Raw genomic sequence first — 23,377 nt, forward strand, 5'->3', positions numbered from 1 at the left:
AACATGAAAATAAAATAGCTTCTTACATTAATTTTTTTTTTTTTTTTTTTTGCGGTACACGGGCCTCTCACTGTTGTAGCCTCTCCCGTTGCGGAGCACAGGCTCCGGACGCGCAGGCTCAGCGGCCATGGCTCACAGGCCCAGCCGCTCCGCAGCATGTGGGATCTTCCAGACCAGGGCACGAACCTGTGTCCCCTGCATCGGCAGGTGGACTCTCAACCACTGCACCACCAGGGAAGCCCAATCAACACATTTTTATCAAGAGCCCACTATGTGGTACATTTTAGAAAAAGGAACAGTGTGATATGCTAGCTATGCAAGGATACCCAGATAATAAACAGTAACTGATTTAATTCTGAAGAGTGAAATAAATGTTTCTCTGCTGGTATTAAGTATAGAATATTCAAAATAAAGCTTATACATATAAGAGTACCTGAACAAATGACTTAAGGAGTTTCTCCATGAAATCCAATTGGTCCTAAAAAAAGTTCTTCCACTTTTATCAACAACAAAATAACAATAACAACAACAAAGAAATGCTAGACATGAAATTCTATCAAAAAAACAAAAAAATCTACTCTAAAAGCCTGATGTAAGAAATATATTTGATCAGGTACAAGACAGGGATGTCCATTCTTATCACTCCTATTCAACACTGTACTAGAGGTTCTAGCCAGGGCAATCAGACAAGAAAAAATAAATAAATAAAAGAAATCCAGATTGAAAAGGAAAAATCTCTATTTGCAGATGATGTGATACTGTATTCAGAAAATTCTAAGGAGTCCATTATTAAAAAGTTATTAGAACCAATAAATGAGTTAAGTAAGGCTGTAGGATATAAAGACAATATATAAAAATTAATTGTATTTCTATACACAAGCAATGAACACTATGAAAATCATTCCATTTACAATAGTATCAGAAGGAACAAAATACTTAAATTTATTTCTTTACTTTTGGCTGCGTTGGGTCTTCGTTGCTGCGCACACTTTCTCTAGTTGTGGCAAGCAGGGGCTACTCTTTGTTGCAGTGTGCAGGCTTCTCACTGCAGTGGCTTCTCTTGTTGTGGAGCATGGGTTCTAGGCACGCAGGCTTCCGTAGCTGTGGTGCACGGGCTTAGTTGCTCCACGGCATGTGGGACCTTCCCCGCCCAGGGCTCAAACCCATGTCCCCTGCACTGGTAGGCAGATTCTTAACCACTGCGCCACAAGGGAAGCCAATGGAACAAAATACTTAGAAATGAATTTAACAAAAGAAGTGCAAGACTTATACACTTAAAACAACAAAACATCATTGTAAGAAACTGAAGAAGACCTAAAGAAAATAGAAAGATATCCTATGTTCATGAGTTGGAAGATACATATTGAGATAGCAATAATCTGCAAATAATCTACAGATTCAATAAAATCCCTGTCAAAACCCCAGGCTTTTTTGCAGAAATTGACAAGCTAATCTTAAAATTCATATGGAAATGCAAAGGACCCCATATAGCCAAAACAGTATTGAAAATTAAGAATAAAGTTGGAAGACTTCCCGATTTCAAAACTTACTACAGTGAATTCCCTAGTGGCCTAGTGGTTAGGATTTCGGATTTCCACTGCTGTGGCCCGGATGCAATCCCTAGTCAGGGAACTGAGATCCTGTAAGCCGCACAGCATGGCCAAAAAAAAAAAAAAAAAAACACTTACTATAAACCTACAGTAATTGTGTTACTGACATACGGATAGAAAAATCAGTGGTACAGAATTGAGAGTATAAAATTAAATGATCATATTTAGGGTCTACTGATTTTCAATGAGGGTCCCAAGAAAATTCAATGGGAAAAGAATAATCTTTTAACAAATGGTACTGGGACAAGTGGATATCTACATACAAAAGAATGAAGTAGAACCCTTTCTTCACATCACACACAAAAATTAACTCAAAATAGATCTCAGACCTAAATGTAAGAGTTAAAATTATGAACTCTTAAAAGAAATTATGGGAGAAATCTTCATGACACTAAAAGCAGAAGCAACAAAAGAAAAAATAGACAAAACTAGATTTCATCAAATTTTAAAACTTTTATGCTCCAAAGGACACCATCAAGAAAGTGAAGATGGGGGACTTCCCTGGGGGTCCAGTGGTAAAGAATCCACCTTCCAATGCAGGGGACGCAGGTTCAATCCCTGGTTGGGGAACTAAGATCCCACATGCTGTGGGGCAACTACGCCTGCGCACCACAACTACTGAGCTTGCACGCCTCAACGAGAGAGCCCACATGCTGCAAACTACAGAGCCCACGCTTTCTGGAGCCTACACACCCTAGAGCCCATGTGCCACAACTAGAGAGAAGACTGCGCGCCACAACGAAAGATGCCGCACGCCTCAACGAAGGCCCCGCGTGCTGCAACTAAGACCCAACGCAGCCAAAAAAGTAATAAAGAAAAAATAAATAAATAATAAAAAAATGAAAGTGAAGATGAGACTTCCCTGGTGGTCCAGTGGTTAAGACTCTGCACTTCCACTGCAGGGGGCACAGGTTCGATCCCTGGTCAGGGAACTAAGATCCCACATGCTGCATGGTGCAGTCAAAATAAAATAAAATAAAATATACTTTAAAAAGAAAGTGAAGACAATCCATAGAATGGGAGACAGTATTTTTGAATCTTATATCTGATAGGGGACTGACATTTGTAACTGATAAAGAACTCCTACTACTCAACAATAAAAAGATAAATAAACCAATTTAAAAATGGGCAAAGGATTTGAATAGATATTTCTCCAAAGTAGGTATAAAAATGGCCAATAAGCCATGAAAAGATGCTCAACAACATTAGTCATTAGGGAGGTGCAAATCAAAGCCACAATAAGATACCACTTCCAGGATGGCTAGAATCAAAAACAAAACAAAACAAAACAAAAAACACAGAAAATAAGTGTTGGTGAGGATGTGGAGAAATTAAAACTCTCATACATTGCTGATGGGAAGTAAAATGATATAGTTGCTTTGGAAAACAGTTCTGCAGTTCCTCAGAAAGTTAAACATAGGGCTTCCCTGGTGGCACAGTGGTTGAGAGTCCGCCTGCCAATGCAGGGGACACGGGTTTGTGCCCTGGTCTGGGAACATCCCACATGCCGTGGAGTGGCTGGGCCAGTGAGCCATGGCTGCTGAGCCTGCGCGTCCAGAGCCTGTGCTCCGCAATGGGAGAGGCCACAACAGTGAGAGGCCTGCATACCGCAAAAAAAAAAAAAAAAAAAAAGTTAAACATAGAGTCACCATATGATCCAGCAATTCCACTCCTAGGTATATACCCAAGAGAACTGAAAACATATGTCCACACAAAAACTTGTACATGAATGTTCAAAGCAACTTTATCCACAGTGAAAAGTGAAAACAACTCAAATGTTCATCAACTGATGAATAAATAAAATATGAAATATACATACGGTAGAATTTATTTGGCAATAAAAAGAAATGAAATACTGGTACAGGCTACAACATGGATATAACCTTGAAAGCATTATGCTAAATAAAAGAAGCCAGATACAAAAGGCCATATCTGTATGATTCCATTTATATGAAATATTGAGAATAGGCAAATTCATACAGACAATGGTTGCCAAGGGCTAGAGACAAGGAGGAATGGAGAGTGACTAGTATTGAGTATGGGGTTTCTTTTTGAGGTGATGGAAATGTTCTAGAAACAGATAATAGCAGTGAATGTACAACTTTATAAATATACTAAAAACCACTGAATTGGCACTTTAAAATTTTTTTAAATAGTTATGGAAAAACATAAAAGAAGCGAACTTGAATATAATTTGACAGTCAAGCAGAACAAGCAGGACATATATAATTTTATCTATAAAGTACTAAGGATTCCAGTGTCCAGAGAATGCTTAAGACTAAATTTTGGTTTCAATTCAATGAGTTTAAATGAAAAGAGCATAATACTTGTACGTTTCTATAAAAACAAAACCTTATTAAAAACACTTGAGGGACTTCCCTGGTGGCACAGTGGTTAAGAATCCGCCTGCCAATGCAGGGGACACAGGTTCAAACCCTGGTCTGGGAAGATCCCACACGCCGTGGAGCAACTAAGCCCGTGCGCCACAACTACTGAGCCTGTGCACTAGAGCCCACGAGCCACAACTACTGAGCCCACGTACCACAACTACTGAAATCTGCGTGCCTAGAGCCCGTGCTCCGCAACAAGAGAACCCACCACAATGAGAAGCCCGTGCACCACAATGAAGAGTAGCCCCTGCTCACTGCAACTAGAGAAAGCCCACACGCAGCAACAAAGACCCAAACAGCCATAAATAAAATAAATAAATAAAAACATTTGACTACAGACATATAAAATAGTTATATATATTTATATAAAAGTGTTAAATATGAAAATGTATGTAATATATAAACTTTAAATATATATAGATTATAAAAATATAGTCAATATATATATTAAATATATTCTTTAAATATTTTACAAATAAAAATGTGAAGTTAATCAAATGTTCTGGCTTTCTAATCCTTAGCTACTACCATGCTTCATCTAATTTAGGCTTCTTTCCATGTTCAAGTAGAAGATACCCTTTAAATTTACTCAGAATAGTCTCTCAGTATCAAAATCCTTTTGTTCCGTTCCTTTTCTTCTCTTCTTCCTTCTCCTTTGGTTCCAACACATAAAATATGTTTTTTTAATTCCTTAACTTAAAAAATCAGACAAATCCACTAACTTTTAAAAGCAAGAAGGAATGTGATATTACCTAATTGTTGGAACTGTCCATTGACTTGCAGGACTTACAAAAGAATGATGTAGAAATAGGAAAAAACACACTAATGGCAAATGGCAAGTACCCTACACCAGGGCACAGAAAGGATCTAAGAATTCCTTGGGTCCTATCCTTTGGTTCTGTCATGTTTAAACTGTTATATGGGAACAACTGATTTTCCTAAAACCACAACTAAAAGCACAACCAAAGAACACAACCCACACCTTTGTAACCACACTTTCCAGTCTTCTTTCTGAAACCAATACCTCGTGCATGTCACTCACCTGGTCCTTTGATAAATTTTGGTCTTTGTTTAGGAGCTGCAGAGGCTTCACTGGGTCATTCCTTTCTCCAGTGACATAGTCAATGGACCATGTGGAAATTCGGTTTCCAGGTTGAGCACTGGATTTAGTGTTATCCTGCAGCCTCTCTTTCACTTGAGAAATAATACATTTACCTTCTAGCTCATTAGAGGCATCTAAGTGTCTTTGTTGATTCTCTTGAACTAAGCTGTTGTTCACTGAGTTCCTCCTTTCTGCAGGTAAGATGTCAATATTCACCCTACTGATCGTAGCTAGCGATTCTGCGGTATTGCTTATGTCTGGTTTGTAGGTGTGGCCTTTCAGACGTGGGGGTGTCTTCAAGGCGCCAATGACTATGGGTTTCTCCTGGGACAAATATTTGTCTTCACCCTGAATGAAAACATGCTTCCAAGTTATTATAGCACTCCTCACACCATATTAGAAAATTAACTCAAGGGGCTTCCCTGGTGGCGCAGTGGTTGGGAGTCTGCCTGCCGATGCAGGGGACACGGGTTCGTGCCCCGGTCCGGAAGGATCCCACATGCCGCAGAGCGGCTAGGCCCATGAGCCATGGCTGCTGAGCCTGCGCGTCCGGAGCCTGTGCTCAGCAACGGGAGAGGCCACAGCAGTGAGAGGCCCGCATACCGCAAAAAAAAAAAATGGAATAGCAGTTTCCTCAGAAAGTTAAACATGGAATAATCATAAGACCCAACAATCCCACTCCCAGGTATTTGTCCCAAGAACTAAAAGTAGGGACTCAGATATTTGTACACTAATGTTTATAGCAGCATTATTTACAACGGCCAGAAGATGGAAACAACCCAAATGTCCATCAGCAGATGAATGGATAAACAAAATGTGGTATATACATACAGCAGAATATTATAAAGCCATAGAAAGGAATGAAATTCTGATACATGCTACAATATGGATAATGTTTGAAAACTTGCTAAGTGAAATAAGCTAGACACAAAAGAACAAATGTTGTATGATTCCATTTATATGAGGTATCTAGAACAGGCAAATTCAGAGAAAGTAGATCAGAGGTTACCAGGGTCTGGGAGTAGAGGCAATGGGGAGTTAGACCTTAATGGGTACAGAATTTCTGTTTGGAACGATGAAAAGGTTTTGGAAGATATGGTGATGGCTGCACAACATTGTGAATGTAATTAAGGCCACGGAATTGTATGCTTAAAAATGGTACAAAATGAAAATAATTAATTAATTAAAAAATGGTACAAAATGGCAAATTTTATATTACTTATATTTTACCATAATAAAATTTTTTTAATGGATCAATAACCTAAATATAAGAGCTAAAACTATAAAAATCCTAGGAGAAAACATAGGCATACATCTTCATGACCTTGGATTTGGCAAGGGATTCTTAGATATGAGCATGGGCAACAAAAGTAAAAAACAAATAAATTAGACTTCATCAAAATTAAAAACATTTGTGCATAAAAGGACGTTATCAAGAAAGTGAAAGGACAACCTAAAGAACGGGAGGAAATATTTGTAAGTCATATATCTGATGAGGGTCTAGTATCTATAATATAGAAAGAACTCTTAGAACTCAATAATAAAAAACAAAAAACCCAATTAAAAAATGGGCAACAGGCTTAATAGATATTTCTCCAAAGAAGGCATTCAAATGGCCAACAAGTTCTATGTCATTAGTCAAATGCAAATCAGAACTACAATAACATACCACTCCACATCCACTAGGATGGCTAGAATCAGAAAAACAGAAAATAACAAGAGTTGGTGAAGTTGTAGAGAAACTGGAATTCTCAGGGATTGCTGATAAAAACATGAAATGGTGCAACCACAAAGGAAAAACAATGTGGTCATTCCTCAAAAAGTTAAACATAGAATTACCATATGACTCAGCAATTACTCTCCTAGATATTATACCCAAGAGAACTGAAAACAGATACTCAAACATTGTACATAAATGTTCATAGCAAAAGCCAAAAGGTGAAAACAACCCAATATCTACCAATGAATGAATGGATAAACAAACTGTATTGGAGTATTATTTAGACATAAAAATAAATGAAGTATTGATATACGCTACCTGGATGAACCTCAAAAACATGCTAAGTGAAAGAAGCCAGACACAAAACGTTACATATTGTATGATTCCATTTATATCAAATATTCAGAATAGGCAAACCCATACAAACAGAGAACACTGGTGTTTTACAGGGGCTGGATGGAGGAGGAGTGACGACCTAATGGGTATGAGGTTTCCTTTTGGGGTGATGAAAATGTTTTGGAATGAGATAGAGGTGACGGTTGCACAATACTGTGAATATACTAAATGCAATTAATTGTTCACTTTAAAATGGTTAACTTTATGTTATATAAATTCCACCTCAATTAAAAAAAACTTCTTAAAGTTATTACAGCACTGACTTCATGAACATTTTAATAGGCACTTTGAATACTTCACCAGTATTCCTTCTTTACAATACAAAACTACTTATACAACAGAAATCTAATGAAGCTTAGTCATTTCACATAGAATAACTAGCTTAGGTAACCTATCATTTTAATACAGTTTCTAGAATACATATCCTTTAGAATGAGACGTACCATTACATATGTCTTGGAGCCCTCAGAAGAGTGTGGTTGAGGGGGAACGGCTTCATGACTTAATTCAGCCTTTCCAGAAACCACTGTAGCCACAGGCTTGGATTTAGAGTCATCATTTTTAATATTATTTTTGGAGTTTTTTCTTTATGAGGAAGAAAAGAAGAAAAAGTTATTATCAATACAGTGAAGGTTAAAGGTTTCTATATATATGAGGAAATGTGCATACATGTTACACTCCCTCTTAGAACGGCTTGTTTTATTTCTTTCTTTCTTTTCTTTTCTTTTTTTTTTTTCTTTTTTGGCTGTGCCATGTGGCTTGTGGGATCTTAGTTCCCTGACCAGGGATTGAACCCGGGCCCCCTGCAGTGGAAGCGTGGAGTCCTAACCACTGGACTGCCAGGGAATTCCCATAGAACTGCTCCTTTTATAGATAGGAGTCTTCTAAAAACCAGTGGGTGTTCTACAAAACATTTGACCAGTAATCTCCAAAAACAATCAAGGTCATGAAAAACAAAGAAAGTTGAGAAACTGTCAGAGACCCAAGTTGACTAAGGAGAAATGAGGAGTAATATGGTATGCTGGACTGGATCCTGAAGCAGAAAAAGGACACTAGTAGAAAAACTGGTGTAAGCCAAGTGAAGTCTGGATTTAGTCAACATAAGATGCTGATGTTGTTTTCTTAGTTCTGACAAATGTACCATGGTAACATAAGATGCTGATAGGAGAAACTGGGTGAGGGTTATACAGAAACTCTGTTCTATCTCTGCAACTCTTCTGTAAATACAATATTATTCTAAAATTTAAAACCTATGAAAACTTGCCTCACAATTAGAAGTGCCAGGATAATTTTCATCTTCAAGTTTCACATTTGTAATAATACCACAACTGCTTTGCCAAATTTGAAAGTAAAAATGATTGGTATACTTGGCCTTGACTTGCAGAATAAATGTATACAGGAATAATATCCCCAACTGTTTAAGTGTGAAATTTTCCAATGCAGCTAAACCTCTGGAGAATTCAAGGGGAGCATGAAGACCAGAGCTGCAGAAAGCCAAAGGTCTGTAGGTAGGAAATTATAGGCAATGTAAACAAAAATATGACCCTTCTTTATCCCCCAGAGCCTCTCTAGCATTGCCTCCCAAATTTAACATGTCAAAAGACAAGGACTGTGAAGGTCTTGTCCAGCTCTAAGTCTCAGATCCTAGAACAGCTATTTATGGAGGTAGGACCTGAAAGTCAAAGAAGGAATTCTATCCCCTTGAGAAGTTATATGAGTAAAGAGGGAACCTCTTTATTTTTTAAATGTGACTATTATCTTACACAGTACATAATGTAACAATAGGCTTCTTAGATGACCTCTCATTTTAATATGATTTCTAAAACCTACATCCTTGGGCTTCCCTGGTGGCGCAGTGGTTAAGAGTCCGCCTGCTGATGCAGGGGACACGGGTTCGTGCCCCGGTCCGGGAAGATCCCACATGCTGTGGAGTGGCTAGGCCCGTGAGCCACGGCCGCTAACCCTGCGCGTCCGGAGCCTGTGCTCCGCAACGGGAGAGGCCACAACAGTGAGAGGCCCGCGTACCGCAAAAAAATAAATAAATAAATAAAAAATAAAACATACATCCTTTTAAAAGGATCGTACTCAATATGTCTTGGAACTCTCAGAGGAATGTGAAAGTGATTACTCCAATGGTTCTCTAGATTTTTGATTTTAGCAATTAAGCAAATCTCAACACTTGTTCTAATCATGCAATTCTACTTCATGTTTTTAAAAAACTCACCATAAACTCTCATACATGAAAATTATAAAAGCCACCCTCTTTTATTCCATCTATTTAGCTGACATATTTGCAAGGGAAATATCTTACGCCTTCGTGGCCTCCAAAAACAAGGATATTTGGCGCTTTATGTAAGGCTGCCTTAGGATGCTCCTCACAGAAGGTCTTTCTTCAGGCCTTTTGCTCAGCATGGTTCTTATTATTTCTGCCAGCTCTGGGCTGTAATCTTTCGGCATTGGTGGCAGCTACAAAGAGAAATAATACCATAAGTATGACTAACAGTCTTGTGAAAAGTAAAAGAAGGTAGAGGTTTCCCAAGATATATTTTTTAAATCATTATCCACAGCAGAAAATAACCAGCATATTAGTCTACAGGAAGCGTATCTGGCATCCTGGTTATAATAGCAAGTTGTAAAATTATAAAATATATCCTTCAAACCAGCAGTCCCATTTGAGGACCCTCTCCTTCATAAATAAGAGCATGAGTTCCTAAAGATTTATGTACCAGGATATTCACTGCAGTATTGTTCTTATAATAGTGAACAACTGGAAACAATGTAAATGGCCATTCATAGGGTACTTGTGGAATAGAGTATGGTATACCCTTCTAATAAAATACCAGGCAGCCTTTAAAAAAATACAAGACTTACAGGTACTGACCTGGAAAGATGTCCCTCATTTATTAAGTCAAAAAAGCACGTTGTGTACCAGTGTGTATAGCCTGATTCCATTTCAGTTACTTTTTTAACATACACACCCAGAGTTATAAAGACAGGGAAAAGCCAGGAAGGCTATGCACCAAATCATTACCAATGGTTATCTCCAAGGGATGGAAATGGATGGAAACAGGGGAATTTCACCTCTTTCTTGTTTGATTCTTTAAGAAGTGGAATTATGAGCAAATTTTACTTTTTCTGTGTTTTTTTCAAATTAAAAAAATAAATGAGTCTTGGTATAATGTTAAAATCAGTAGGTGATTTACAGCCTTAAAACTTAACGGTGTGAGGATGCCTGACACTGCAGGGGGCAACTAGCCTCATAAAATTGACACATAAAGTTGGTCACTCTAGCATCTATCATACATAATGCTTTCTGCAATTTTTAACTGGTTACTAGTGACTGTGATGATTATCAAAGGAGCAAGAAGTTCAAACAGAGTAGACTTTTTTTAAATAAATCTTTATTTTATTTATTTATTTTTGGCTGTGTTGGGTCTTCGTTGCTGCACGTGAGCCTTCTCTAGTTGCAGTGAGCGGGGGCTACTCTTCATTGTGGTGCGCGGGCTTCTCATTGTTGTGGCTTCTCTTGTTGCACAGCACGGGCTCTAGGTGCGCGGGCCTCAGTAGCTGTGGCTCGCGGGCTCTAGAGCACAGGCTCAGTAGTTGTGGCGCACGGGCTTAGTTGCTCCGTGGCATGTGGGATCTTCCCAGACCAGGGCTCGAACCCGTGTCCCTTGCATTGACAGGCGGATTCTTAACCACTGCGCCACCAGGGAAGTCCAAACAGAGTAGACTCCTTTTAAACAGGGCTCATTTAACCGCTTAGGTGAAGCTACCAGTAGCCTCAGGGCACCTGCACATCCTGTGTCTATAAGGTACTGGTTTTCAAGAAGCCAATTCTTCAGAGCCATTAAGCCACCCTTATAAATTAATATTAAGAAACGATCAATCCCTTCTCCTCCAGTTCAACCCTCCCCACAGACAGGACCCATCATTCTTAACTATCCACCCAATATGATTACTCCCTTTTCTCAGTAGCTACTTTCAAAGCTGCACTAAAGTAACCTTGCTCCAAATATTAATATTAATTCCAGAATATTCTTTACCTTTCCTTCAATAATCCGATAAACTAAAGAATTCATGTCTTTTGCATTGAAAGCATGCTTCAGGGTGGCCATTTCATAAACACAGCATCCCAGAGCCCAAACATCAGACTAGGAAAAAAAAATAGTAAATGGTTAAATGTCAGAATGCCTTATTTACAGTTTTCCTCTTAAAAAAAAGAAACATTTTCCTTAAACCAATTCACAGAGAATTCTTCTAACTTACTATTCTGATGGGTTCTAAAATTATACTGCTGTAGAGACAAGGTGAGCTGGCAAACACAGCCGAATCCTACCTTATAGTTGTAGGGTTTGTTTGAGAACAATTCAGGGCTCATGTAGTAGGGTGTGCCAATGAGGGTGCTAGCCATGTCACAGTGGTTCTCAAGCACTCGGGCAATTCCTAGGTCACCCACTTTGATGATGTTTTTTCTTGTTAGGAAGACATTTTGAGTTTTTAGATCTCGGTGAAGGATGTGTTTTTCATGTAAATACTGAAGAAAAATAAAATTTTATTAAATATAAATATTTAATACCTGACTTATTTATACCTGACTTCTTATATACCATCAACAACTGTATAAGTTAAAGAGTCTTATACTCTTAGATGAGCCTTACCTACACATCAAAACACTATTGTTTTATAATCTCTAAATAAAAAGTCTAATTTACAACTTTCCAAAGTAAGAAATTAAGTTCCATGCATTAATTTTCCCAGCTTCCTTCACAATTGTTCCCTGGTGACTTGACAATCATACCGTCTAGAATTATATGGACCCAGTTAAAAAATGTGCTTACAAACTTTCACTGAAGGTAGAAAGACAACTTATACAAGGTCAGATGCACATTCCTCTCAGACTCATGAAATCTTCAGCTTAATAATATTTTCAACTATAACAATATCACTTTTTTTTTAATATCACTTTTATTGTTTAAATCCTAAGATACATTCTCTAATATCAGAGTGATATTCCATAAACAGTCTCACTTTTGAATATGTGTATATTAAAACACAAACATGTTTCACATTTCTACTCACTCTGCCACAGCAGGGTTAAAGCCCAAAGCCCCACAGTTTAGGCAGATTAATTAGCCCAACCACCTTTCAGTATGATGCAGCTGACCAACTGATAACAAACATGGTCATTCTTTGCTCTTTGTCAGTTCAGGGCCTTAAAATGGATTTTGCTATAAATATTAAATGAATAGAGAATTGTCTTTCCCAGCAATCAGACAAAATCCATGTCTGCTTCAATACAGATATCACTCATTCAGAAACACTTCAGTGCTACAGCAAGAGGAACTAGGTCCACTTCATAAATGGATTTTTAAAAGAATTTTTTTTTCATTAAGCATTTGGGGAAGCATTTTCCTAAAATCCACCAAGCATCTCTCTGTCACCTTGGAGCAAGTGGGATGCTATGAGTCCTGACAGTACCTGCAGAGCCATAGCGATCTGAACAAACCATTCCACCACCTGACTCTCGGACAGAAGCCTCCCCTTCTGCTCTTTGAGCTTTCGGTACAGATCACCTCCTTCGCAGAAGCCCATGACGATGTACAGCAGACCATCCCCTCCCTCCCACGACTCCTTGTAGGTGACAATATTGGGATGCTTCAACTGAGACAAGAGCTGAGCTTCCTGTTCAGCAGCTTGCCGCTCTCGGCTGGAGGCATTTCGGAGGTTCAGCTTTTTGATGACATACTACAAAAAAAACACATGTTTTTACAATATGCAAACAAACATACAGTATTATAGATTCAAAAGTATTTAAGGATTATCCTGAGTGTCCTCAAAACCAACCTTCTGGAGACTGCCACATAACCTATTCATTTTGTTATTCACAAAGCACAAAACTGGGAAAAAGACTTGTTACCACTAATGATACTTTTTACAAGTTAGATTTATAGCAGGGTAGGGGGTCACAAAAAAATTATACTTTCCATCTGCATTTTACAATTTCATTAATGGCTAAAAATGAGTCAATGTTAACATACCACTGATTAACCAAAAAATCTGTGGTAGAGATTCTTTAACCTCTAAGCTCCCCCTACAAAGGTGCATGCAATATGACTTGAATATACATCTGCAGACAGAATGGGTCTGTGGATTCCATTGCATACTCAAAGGGATCCAAGGCCCAATAAGGCTAAACATCACCTATCCTCAACATCCAAAATTATTCTCACTTAAAAAAAAACAAAACAACGTCCTCCAACACCTAATACATTGCCCTCAACTGACACACCAAACAATTCATTATTCAACAAACACAATCATAAATGTGTTTTGTAACAAAGCATAAATGTGCTTTGTAAAATGTAAACAAACTACCGCTGAAATGTGAGGGGTTATTATTACAGCTAGTACCCCATCCTCAGCTCAAAAAAATCCCCCCTCCCCATTGACCACTGAATAAATCTCTTATGTCTGAGCTTGTGTTCCAGGCAGTGACCAGCACCTGAGACAAGGCAGAAGAGGCGAGAGGACCTTATATTTATGGGGCCATCTCCTCTCAGTTTGTCTGGGGCAGTCCCATTGTCCTGGTGTCTCCTTTCAGTTTCCAAATTGTCCCAGTTTGTACATTATATGGTTTATAAACCATATTTACGAAATGGTTCATTATCCTGAGGCTAATGGGATAAAGCGCAACATTAGAGGCACGTTTTAGAAAGATCACTGAGACTGCAATGAAAGTGATGAACTGGAGAAGGGCAAGTCATGTGGCAGGGAGGACAAGCGGGAGGCCATGGCCACAGCTTAGCTAGAGACAATGATGTCCTGGATGGGGGAGGTACCCATGGAGATGAAGAAGAGGCCAGTTGGCTTAGTGGACAGACGAATAAGGGGGTGGGAGTGGGGGAAGGTAAGGGGGGGAGCCCAGAACGACTCCCAGGTGTCCAGCTTGGGCAACTGGCTGGTTGGTGATGCTACTCCCTGAAATGGGGACCGTGAGAGGAGGTCTGGAGGGAAGGTGACGAGCTGAGTTTTGAGCGAGTCCAGAGGTTTCCAGGTCAGACGGGGTATGGGGCCCTTCACTGAAGGAGGAATACTTGCCAGGCGCCGCCGTTAGGTCCTGGGAGTGTACGTTCTCATGGAACTGTCGAGAGTTGGGGGAAAGTGTGCAGATTAAGCACACCGATTACGACTACAAAGAGAATGCCAGGGAGTTCGGGGCGCATATGACAGGAAGGCCTGGCCTAGTCTTGATGGTCTGGGACGATTTCCCAGAAGAAGTGCCATCTGAGGCGCGTCCCCTTCAGAATATCTGGGCCCAGCCCTTGGACGGCGCCCTCGGCGAACCCCTGCCTGCTCCCATCCCCTGCCGGGCCCCAGCTCCGCCGACCTGCCTGCCGTCCCGTCGGTGCCTCACGAGCGTCACCTCCCCGTAGCTGCCCCTGCCCACGACACGCAGGTAGCAGTAGGCGGTCAGGGGCATGATCCCGGAGCGGGCCCACAGTCGGGATGCGGCGGCAGCGGCGGGGGGCGCGGCGAGCGGCGGCGGGAGACCCCGCTCATTCCAGCGAGTAAGTGGTGCCGGCGGCGCCTGAGGCGGCCCTGCCAGGGCGCCAGCGCAGAGGCCCGACCCAGCGCGACGCCGCTGCCATAGCGATCCCCACAGGCGCTGCCCTGCGCATGCTCCGTGGCCCGGAGGACCCACCACAGAGCCGAGGCGACAGGCGGCCAGAGCGACCACGCCGGGCCTGCGCGCGCACCCTCGGCCTCACTTCCAAGGCCGGAACTTGCGGGTTTCCCGCAACAATAGACTCATGAACGCTTCCACTTACTGAGTGCTTAGTTGTTCTTAGTGCTTCGCACGTATTCGCTTCCCAAATATTTACTGGCTGCTTACCCTGTGCCTGGCTGAAAAAGTCCCTGCCCTCCGGGAGCTCACATTCTAATGGGGGACTGGGGACAGACTAGATTCTACAAGTAACATTTGTTATATTTACTTTATCATATGGTGGTTAATGTATGCATGCAGCAATCCATCTTATTTTTCATGCATTGCAAGACAAATTGAAGATATCAGTGCACTTCACCCCTAAACAATTCATCTTGCATATTGAGAACTGCAAAAACTCTCAGAAGGACTCCATTCAAACCCCTGCACTAAGTGACTTAACCAAATTTTGGCATGGTTTTTAACAGCTTAAGGCAGTGTCCCCGGAGAACCTGCCCACCTTAAATGGCCTGCCTGTGAAAGCTCAAAACTGCCAAAAGATTTATCGTTTGATCCAGCCAACACCTCCCTTTCCTAGGACATATACCTAAAAAGCTTAAAATTATAAATCCAATGGGGCGGGGGTGGGGGGGTTGTATTCCTACAACCCCAGAATGTCTTTCTTAAGGTCATGAAATCCATCCCATTGAAATGTAAGGTTTCTTGGCCTATATCCAAGAACCAATTTTTGCCCGGTTTGGGGGGGGGTGGAGTTGAGAATGCATAATATAGCGCATACTATTGGGGTTTTTTAAATATAAATTTATTTTTATTTATTTATTTTTGGCTGCATTGGGTCTTTGTTGCTACGCGGGCTTTCTCTAGTTATGGCAAGCAGGGGCTTCTCATTGCAGTAGCTTCTCTTGTTGCGGAGCACGGGCTCTAGATGCGTGGGCTTCAGTACTTGTGGCACACGGGCTCAGTCGCTGTGGCTCACGGGGTCTAGAGCGCAGGCTCAGTAGCTGTGGCACATGGGCTTAGTTGCTCTGCGGCATGTGGGATCTTACCAGACCAGGGATCAAACCTGTGTCCCCTGCACTGGCAGGTGGATTCTTAACCACTGCACCACCAGGGAAATCCATCTACTTTCTTTACCTACTTTTCATACACAGTTGTTTCCTTTCACCCTTATTATTTCTAAGTAGTTTCAATTACATATCTTAATTAGAATTCTTAACCCTTAGAATCCTTAATTTCTAGCGAAAACTAAGAAGTGAGTAATCGTGGACAGTCTCTTACACTAGCATTCTATGGATTGGCAGAGATAAATACATTCCATAATTTCTAGGAGTACATCTTCCTCATAGTAAATTTTCCAATGTAGCAGAAAAGATTTTTACTAACAGACCTAAATATATTTAGGGTCTTTTTTTTTTTTTGTATAAGGAAACCAAAAGTGGATTAACTTATGTTCAGTGATTAATGTTTCAGTATTTTATTTTATTTGAAAATGATTTAAATATTTAATAAATGTCCATTATTAACTTTAACTTATTTAAGTTAAATAATGGAAACTATTTAAGTAGACATGCCATAAAATAAAATAATTGCTGAAGTGTTTTACCTAAAGACTCTTTTTTGTGTGTGTGTGATACGCGGGCCTCTCACTGTTGTGGTCTCTCCCGTTGCGGAGCACAGGCTCCATACGCGCAGGCTCAGCGGCCATGGCTCACAGGCCCAGCCACTCCGCGGCATGTGGGATCTTCGCAGACCGGGGCACGAACCCGTGTCCCCTGCATCGGCAGGCGGACTCTCAACCACTGCGCCACCAGGGAAGCCCTACCTAAAGACTCCTATCCCATTTACGTCTATTTAATTCACTTGTTCTTTTTTTTAAAAAAAACTATTTATTTATTTTTGGCTGCGTTGGATCTTAGTTGCGGCAAACGGGATCTTTCATTGTGGGGTGCAGGCTTCTCTCTACTTGTGGCGCACAGGCTCCAGAGCACACAGGCTCTGTAGTTCCAGCACGTGGGCTTAGTTGCCCTGCGGCATGTGGGATCTTAGTTCTCCAACCAGGGATCGAACCAGCATCCCCTGCATTGCAAGACAGATTCTTAACCACTGGACCACCAGGGAAGTCCCAATTCACTTGTTCTTAACATGAAAATTTCATCATACCAAGTTGTTTTTCTTGCTAACAAATTTGGTAACAGAAACAACATGAACTTATTTAGCTAGTGTACTCAGGTGGAATAAAAGTTGTATGTCTTGGGCTTCCCTGGTGGCGCAGTGGTTGGGAGTCCGCCTGCCGATGGGGTGGACGCGGGTTCGTGCCCCGGTTCGGGAGGATCCCACGTGCTGCGGAGTGGCTGGGCCCGTGGGCCATGGCCGCTGAGCCTGCGTGTCCCGAGCCTGTGCTCCGCGGCGGGAGGGGCCACAGCGGAGGGAGGCCCGCGTACCGCAAAAAAAAAAAAAAAAAAAGATAAGTTGTATGTCTGCATTATTTTTAATGATAACTCTGAAGACATACCTATTTTAATTAAACCAACAAACTTAAACTAGCTTTTATTTACCAAAGATTACCTCAGATCACATGAACTTGAAAAACACTTGGGTTAGTTTTTATATTTCTGAGAGTTTTAGGAATCCTTAATTCATATAAGTGCTTGTGGACAGGGAATTTTGCCTGCCATTCCAGTGAACAATGTTGCCCACCATCCCAGTTCTACAAGGATGCAGCCGTTAGCTACAGCAGCCCACAGTGCTCCCTGAGGGTAATTCAGGATGAAAAACTGGAGGCATTCTGCACTTTGGATGTTGGCATTAGATAGTTAAGGTGCATTTCTAAGACATAATTTCTATGAACCCAGATTCTTGCACCTTCCCATATGTAGGAAAGCACTCCAATCATTGACCTGAGGCGTCTGTTCCTTGTGATTAGCAATAATCTTTTGATGTTCTGAGGCAGGAGATAGATGGGCTCCAGGTTAGACATTTACAGCCAGCCTCCTGTTTACACTTCCAGATAGAAATAACAACAGGAACAGGGTAAATAGCTGGACTTTGCCTCTAGTGACCTAGAGATTGTCATGCTGAGTGAAGTAAGTCAGACACAGAAAGACAAATATCATATGATATTGCTTATATGTGGAATCTAAAAAAAAGGGTATAAATGAACTTACTTACAAAACAGAAGTAGAGTCATGGATGTAGAAAACAAACTTATGGTTACCAGGGGATAAGCGGGGGAGGGGAGGGATAAATTTAGAGATTGGGACTGACATATACACACTACTATATATAAAATAGATAATTAATAAGAATCTGCTGTATAGCACAGAGAACTCTACTCAATCCTCTGTAATGGCCTATACGGGAAAAGAATGTAAAAAAAAAAAAGAGTTCATATATGTATATGTATAACTGATTCATTTTGCTCTTTGCTGTACACCTGAAACTAACACAACATTGTAAATCAACTATACTCCAACAAATATTAAAAAACAAAACAAAACAGTAATGGCAGGGCCAGAGAAGAGTGAGTCTTGCCCAGATAAAAGATAAAGAGGGACTTCCCTGGTGGTCCAGTGGGTAAGGCTCTGCACTCCCAATGCCGGGGGCCTGGGTTCAATCCCTGGTCTGGGAACTAGATCCCGCATACATGCCGCTACTGAGAGTTCACATGTGGCAACTAAGAAGTCCGCATGCTGCAACTAAGAAGCCTGCATGCCACAACTAAGAGTCCACGTGCCACAACTAAAGATCCCTCAGAACTCAACAAAGATCCTGCACCACAACTAAGACCCAGCACAGCCAAAATAAATATTAAAAAAAAAAAAAAAAAAAGTCCACATATTTCTCATTCTCAAGGTCAAGGAGACCTCCCCGACTACACATGCGCAGAAAGGCTCCTCAGGGATTAAAAAGGGACGGGGGGCTTCCCTGGTGGCGCAGTGGTTGAGAGTCCGCCTGCCGATGCAGGCGACACGGGTTTGTGCCCTGGTCCGGGAAGATCCCACATGCCGCAGAGTGGCTAGGCCCGTGAGCCATGGCCGCTGAGCCTGCACATCCGGAGCCTGTGCTCCGCAACGGGAGAGGCCACAACAGTAAGAGGCCTGTGTACCGCAAAGAAAAAAAAAAAAAAAGGGAGGGGGCACCGCCCCATAGTAGATGATGTTACTGAGTCCAAGCTCGCTCTGTTCACCGGACAACAGGCCAATAAATCGGGAGATGAGGTGTTGAGGCAAGGAATAGTGACTTTATTCGGAAAGCTGGAGGACTGAGAAGATGGCAGACAAGTGTACCCAAAAACCGTCTTATCTGGGTCTGGATGCCAGGTTCTTTTATAGAACAGAGAAGGGGAAGAGGTGAGGAAGTAAAGTAACAAAAAGCAAAGGTTAAAGTAAAAGAAACAGATGCAACATGGAGTCAGGATTTGCTCTTCCCTGTTACGATGTCAACCTACCCATAGGCCTCTTCACTAGACTCCATCTTGGCTAAGAGATGTGAACGCACACAGGGGAGGATCCTGAGATAAACCAAATATGGACTCAGAGCGGGGCAAAGCAAGATGACTGACCAGAGGAAACCCGGAAGAAATGCCCCAAACTACCATGGGGGCACGACTCTCCCTCTCTGAGCCTGCCCATGTGTGTCTATTCACATGTGCTCTTTTTCCTCCTAATAAACACTACTTGTTTCACTACTTTCCATCTCCTTGTGGAAATTCATTTCTACAAAGCCAGTGGGCCAGGGCCTTGTCACTGGCCACTGGCCCTCATGGTCTAGTGGCTAGGATTCAGCTCTTTCACTGCCGTGGCCTGACTTCAATCTCTGGCTGGGGAACAAAGACCCTGCTTGAAGCCGCTGCTGGCCGAGGCCACCAGAGATCAGTTCGACTACATGTCTTTTTTCCAGCAGAATATGTCAATGTATCCTGGCTCCTCCCTTACCTCTTCAGAACAGTTCCTCAGAGCTGAGAGGCTGTCTCCCAGGCTATGGTCCTCAATAAGATTCCTCAAATAAATCTTAAACCAAAGCACTTCCCTGCTGGCGCAGTGGTTAAGAATCCGCCTGCCAATGCAGGGGACACGGGTTCGATCCCTAGTCTGAGAAGATCCCAGATGCCATGGGGCAATTTAAGCCGGCAAGCCACAACTACTGAGCCTGCATGCCACAACTACTGAAGGCTGCGTGCCTAGAGCCCATGCTCCTCAACAAGAGAAGCCACCACAATGAGAAGCCCTCGCTCCACAACAAAGAGTAGGCCCTGCTCGCCGCAACTAGAGAAAGCCTGCAACAAAGGTCCAGGTTGTGCATTTTTCTTCAATGTGCTTAAGTTTCTTTAAGCCAATTAAATAGAATTTTTTTACAAATTAATTTTGGCAATACCTCCTTAAGGTAGAAAAATACCACAGATCTACAACATATGTACGTAGACACATATAAACATACAGACTGATGCAAACAGAGAACTCATAGCTTTTTTTTTTTGTTTTTGGTTGCATTGGGTCTTCGTTGCTGTGTGTGCTTTCTTGGTGAGCGGGAGCTACTCTTTGTCGTGCTGCGTGGGTTTCTCACTGCGGTGGCTTTTCTCGTTGCGGAGCATGGGCTCTAGGCGCGCAGGCTTCAGTAGTTGTGACATGTGAGCTCAGTAGTTGTGGCTTGCAGGCTCTAGAGCACAGGCTCAGTAGTTGTGGTGCACAGGCTTAGTTGCTCCGCGGTCTGTGGGATCTTCCCAGAGCAGGGCTCGAACCTGTGTCCCCTGCATTGGCAGGCAGATTCTTAACCACTGCACCACCAGGGAAGTCCCAAGAGCTCATAACTTTTGTTCTAAAATTTTAGCCATGAATTCGGTACAAAATTAACTAGTTGTAGAATAAGCTGGATCCAAATGGTTTTGGCAGATGGAATAAGTTAAGGTTACCTGCTCAGATGGCTAAAACTTTTTACTAATATTTGTGGAGAAGACACTTAAGACTTTTACTTGTCTAAGTTCCAAACAACCTTTCCCCCTTTTGTTTTCCTTCGGATAAGAATGGTCTCTCTAAAGTTTGCATTTCAAAGAGATGACCTAGATAAGAATTCTGGAGAAGACCAAGTAAGAATATTTACATCTCAAAGGCACAGGGAAAAAACGCAAATTCCTCCAAGGACTTTTGTTTTCTAAGGCCAGAATTTTTACAATACTCACAAGCCTTTTAAGATAAATAGAGGAGGTTTGGGGGTTGGTAAAAAGGACAGGTGGACTTTGAATTGTTTCTGGAGCTGCATTTCTGGCTTTGCAAAGATTTGTAAGGTAAGGACAGTTGCTTTTAATTCCTCAGGGGATTAGGTTGCAACTTAAATGACATTATAGATTGATCCACCCATCCAACTACATTTTTCTCAATTTGCTTCTTTGTAACAGGGAGATCTTCAACTAAGATGGAAATCTAAAAGAGTCCTATGTTCTAGATTTAGAGCTATATGTCTTTGAAATGTTTTAGTAAATCCTTCCACAAAGGCTTCAGAAGGTTTTTTTGCTTGTTTGTTTTTTTCTTTCCCTCTGGGTACATTTAGCTTAGAGAAGGCCTAAAAAAAAATTCTTACCAAGCTCTGAATCTCAGCGTACAATTTGGCCAATTTCTGGCCAAAGAGCTACCTTGGGGGAAAAAAAAAAAGTCCTTTCAAAAAAATCTTGTTAATTTTCAGCCAGGACAAACAGTAAAGGTAGTTACAATAACAAGTTTTATTCTCCTCTTGACTGGGCACTACAGACAGAGATTCAGGAGAGCCGAAGCTGGTTAGAATTCTCACTCTTCACTGGCTGTATCAGTTTTCCCAGGATCCCATATTCAGGCTCTAATATCTACCAGAATTGCTCAAGGTTATTCATTAATTTTGATTTTAATTTCCCTAGGCTGCTTAAGGAAATAAAATAGCTGTTTACCAGAAAATCCTTCAGGAGGCTGTCAACACTGGGAGGGGCCCACATCAGGGCCCTCCTTTGAGGGTAGATATGGGGACATCTGTAAGGCCACTAACTTGGTGGACTTTTGTTTATGGTCTTGTAGTCTCTTCAGAGTGGAAAGACAATTCAGACAGAGGATTACTAGAATGAGCACTCAAGTAAAGGAGGATAGAGGGGAGCAATAGGAGTTGCATCAGTCTCATATAGTCTTTTCTTTTACATGCCTGTGTGCCTTTAATTTTTCATTAGCCTTTTGCAATGAATTGCTCAATGAAGCTATTACGGAATTCTGAAGGCTTTTGGAGGTTTCTGCATGCCAATTAAAATAGGTGTCCCAGGGGCTTCCCTTCCCTTCCCTGGTGGCACAGTGGTTGAGAGTTCGCCTGCTGATGCAGGGGACATGGGTTCGTGCCCCGGTCCGGGAAGATCCCACACGCCGCGGAGCGGCTGGGCCTGTGAGCCATGGCCACTAAGCCTGAGCGTCCAGAGCCTGTGCTCCGCAGTGGGAGAGGCCACAGCAGTGAGAGGCCCGTGTACCGCAAAAAAAAAAAAAAAAAAAAAATAGGTGTCCCATTCTGTGTGTTTGATTTGGGAACACTTGCTTTCAAATGCACTTCTTAAATAAATGCTCTTGTCTAACTGGAACCTTTCTCATAACAGCTATTGTAAGTCTAGATTGTCTTTGTAAGATTTTGCCATTTTTGCAGATATTTACAGCTTCCAGGACCACAGTTCTTGGGTATACAATAAGCAGTTGTGCCAGAAGGTGACACACTCAATTATTTGAAACTCAATCCCATTTCTTTAGCTGTCTTGGGTCTCTTGGAGCCAAATTAATACCTGAGAGGGATGTGCTGCCAGGTTGGAGTTTGTGTGGTGTTTTACAGTGGATCTTGTTGCACAGAAATTTTCTTGCGGTTGGCAGGTGACCTAGTGTCAACCTAACCCTTTCCGAGACCAATTTATTATAATTACTAGGGTCTTAGAGTTAGGTGGTGAGTGCTCTAACAGCTTTTATGTGCTCCACCTGTGCCCACCAGTTTTGTGGCTTTTGCCTTCCAAGATTCCTATTAGCAACAGCCTTGACCTCATGTGCACATTAACAGAAACTAACAGTAACCTGGCCAAGAGAAGGCCTTGTGTGCACCACCAGCAATTCCCAATGTGGAACTGGGGACTAGGGAAAGGACTGAACCAGAAGACCCCCAACAAAGGGGACTATGGACTGGGATTCCAATCAAACAAAGAACAGTGGATGAAACCAAGAGCTAGAGGCTTGGGTTCTGGGTGGAACCATCTGCTAGCTCAAGCTGACCTGCCCCAGAATGGAAAGCCAATTAAATCAGAAGTTTGACACAAAGAGAATGGAGCTCAGAATCAGAAGGAACTTACCCATGGCCTTTGGAAGTGGCGAGAAAGAGAACTCAAAGGATTTGAGGGTACCAGTGCTTGTGTTTCTTGTCCTCAAAGCCCTCAGAAGTTTCCTCTGGATCCCA

The 23,377-nt window shown here is 41.7% G+C and overlaps 1 protein-coding gene across 3 annotated transcripts in view; it reads right to left on the bottom strand.

The window, feature by feature from the left end:
• Window positions 1–23,364, bottom strand: part of NEK4 (NIMA related kinase 4) — a 55,854-nt gene extending 32,490 nt beyond the window's left edge. Inside the window, exons 1-7 of one of the 3 annotated variants that reach the window (XM_089919461.1) lie at window positions 23,274–23,364; window positions 12,700–12,966; window positions 11,558–11,755; window positions 11,265–11,372; window positions 9,530–9,684; window positions 7,662–7,803; window positions 5,043–5,450 (exon numbers count right to left, since the gene is read on the bottom strand). In XM_089919461.1, the coding sequence (XP_089775587.1) occupies window positions 5,043–5,450; window positions 7,662–7,803; window positions 9,530–9,684; window positions 11,265–11,372; window positions 11,558–11,755; window positions 12,700–12,813 (1,125 nt within the window). In that variant the 5' untranslated portion in view covers window positions 12,814–12,966; window positions 23,274–23,364. Of the gene's footprint in view, window positions 1–5,042; window positions 5,451–7,661; window positions 7,804–9,529; window positions 9,685–11,264; window positions 11,373–11,557; window positions 11,756–12,699; window positions 12,967–14,608; window positions 14,898–23,273 lie in introns of those variants that run through there. The other 2 variants (XM_022572891.2, XM_089919462.1) reach the window with 2 other exon arrangements.
• Between the last annotated feature and the right edge of the window lie 13 nt (window positions 23,365–23,377).

This window comes from Delphinapterus leucas, chromosome 10 (assembly GCF_059928025.1).
Source record: "Delphinapterus leucas isolate spDelLeu-1000000601 "Yukka" chromosome 10, BTC_Dleu_Yukka2, whole genome shotgun sequence".
NCBI lineage: Eukaryota > Metazoa > Chordata > Mammalia > Artiodactyla > Monodontidae > Delphinapterus > Delphinapterus leucas.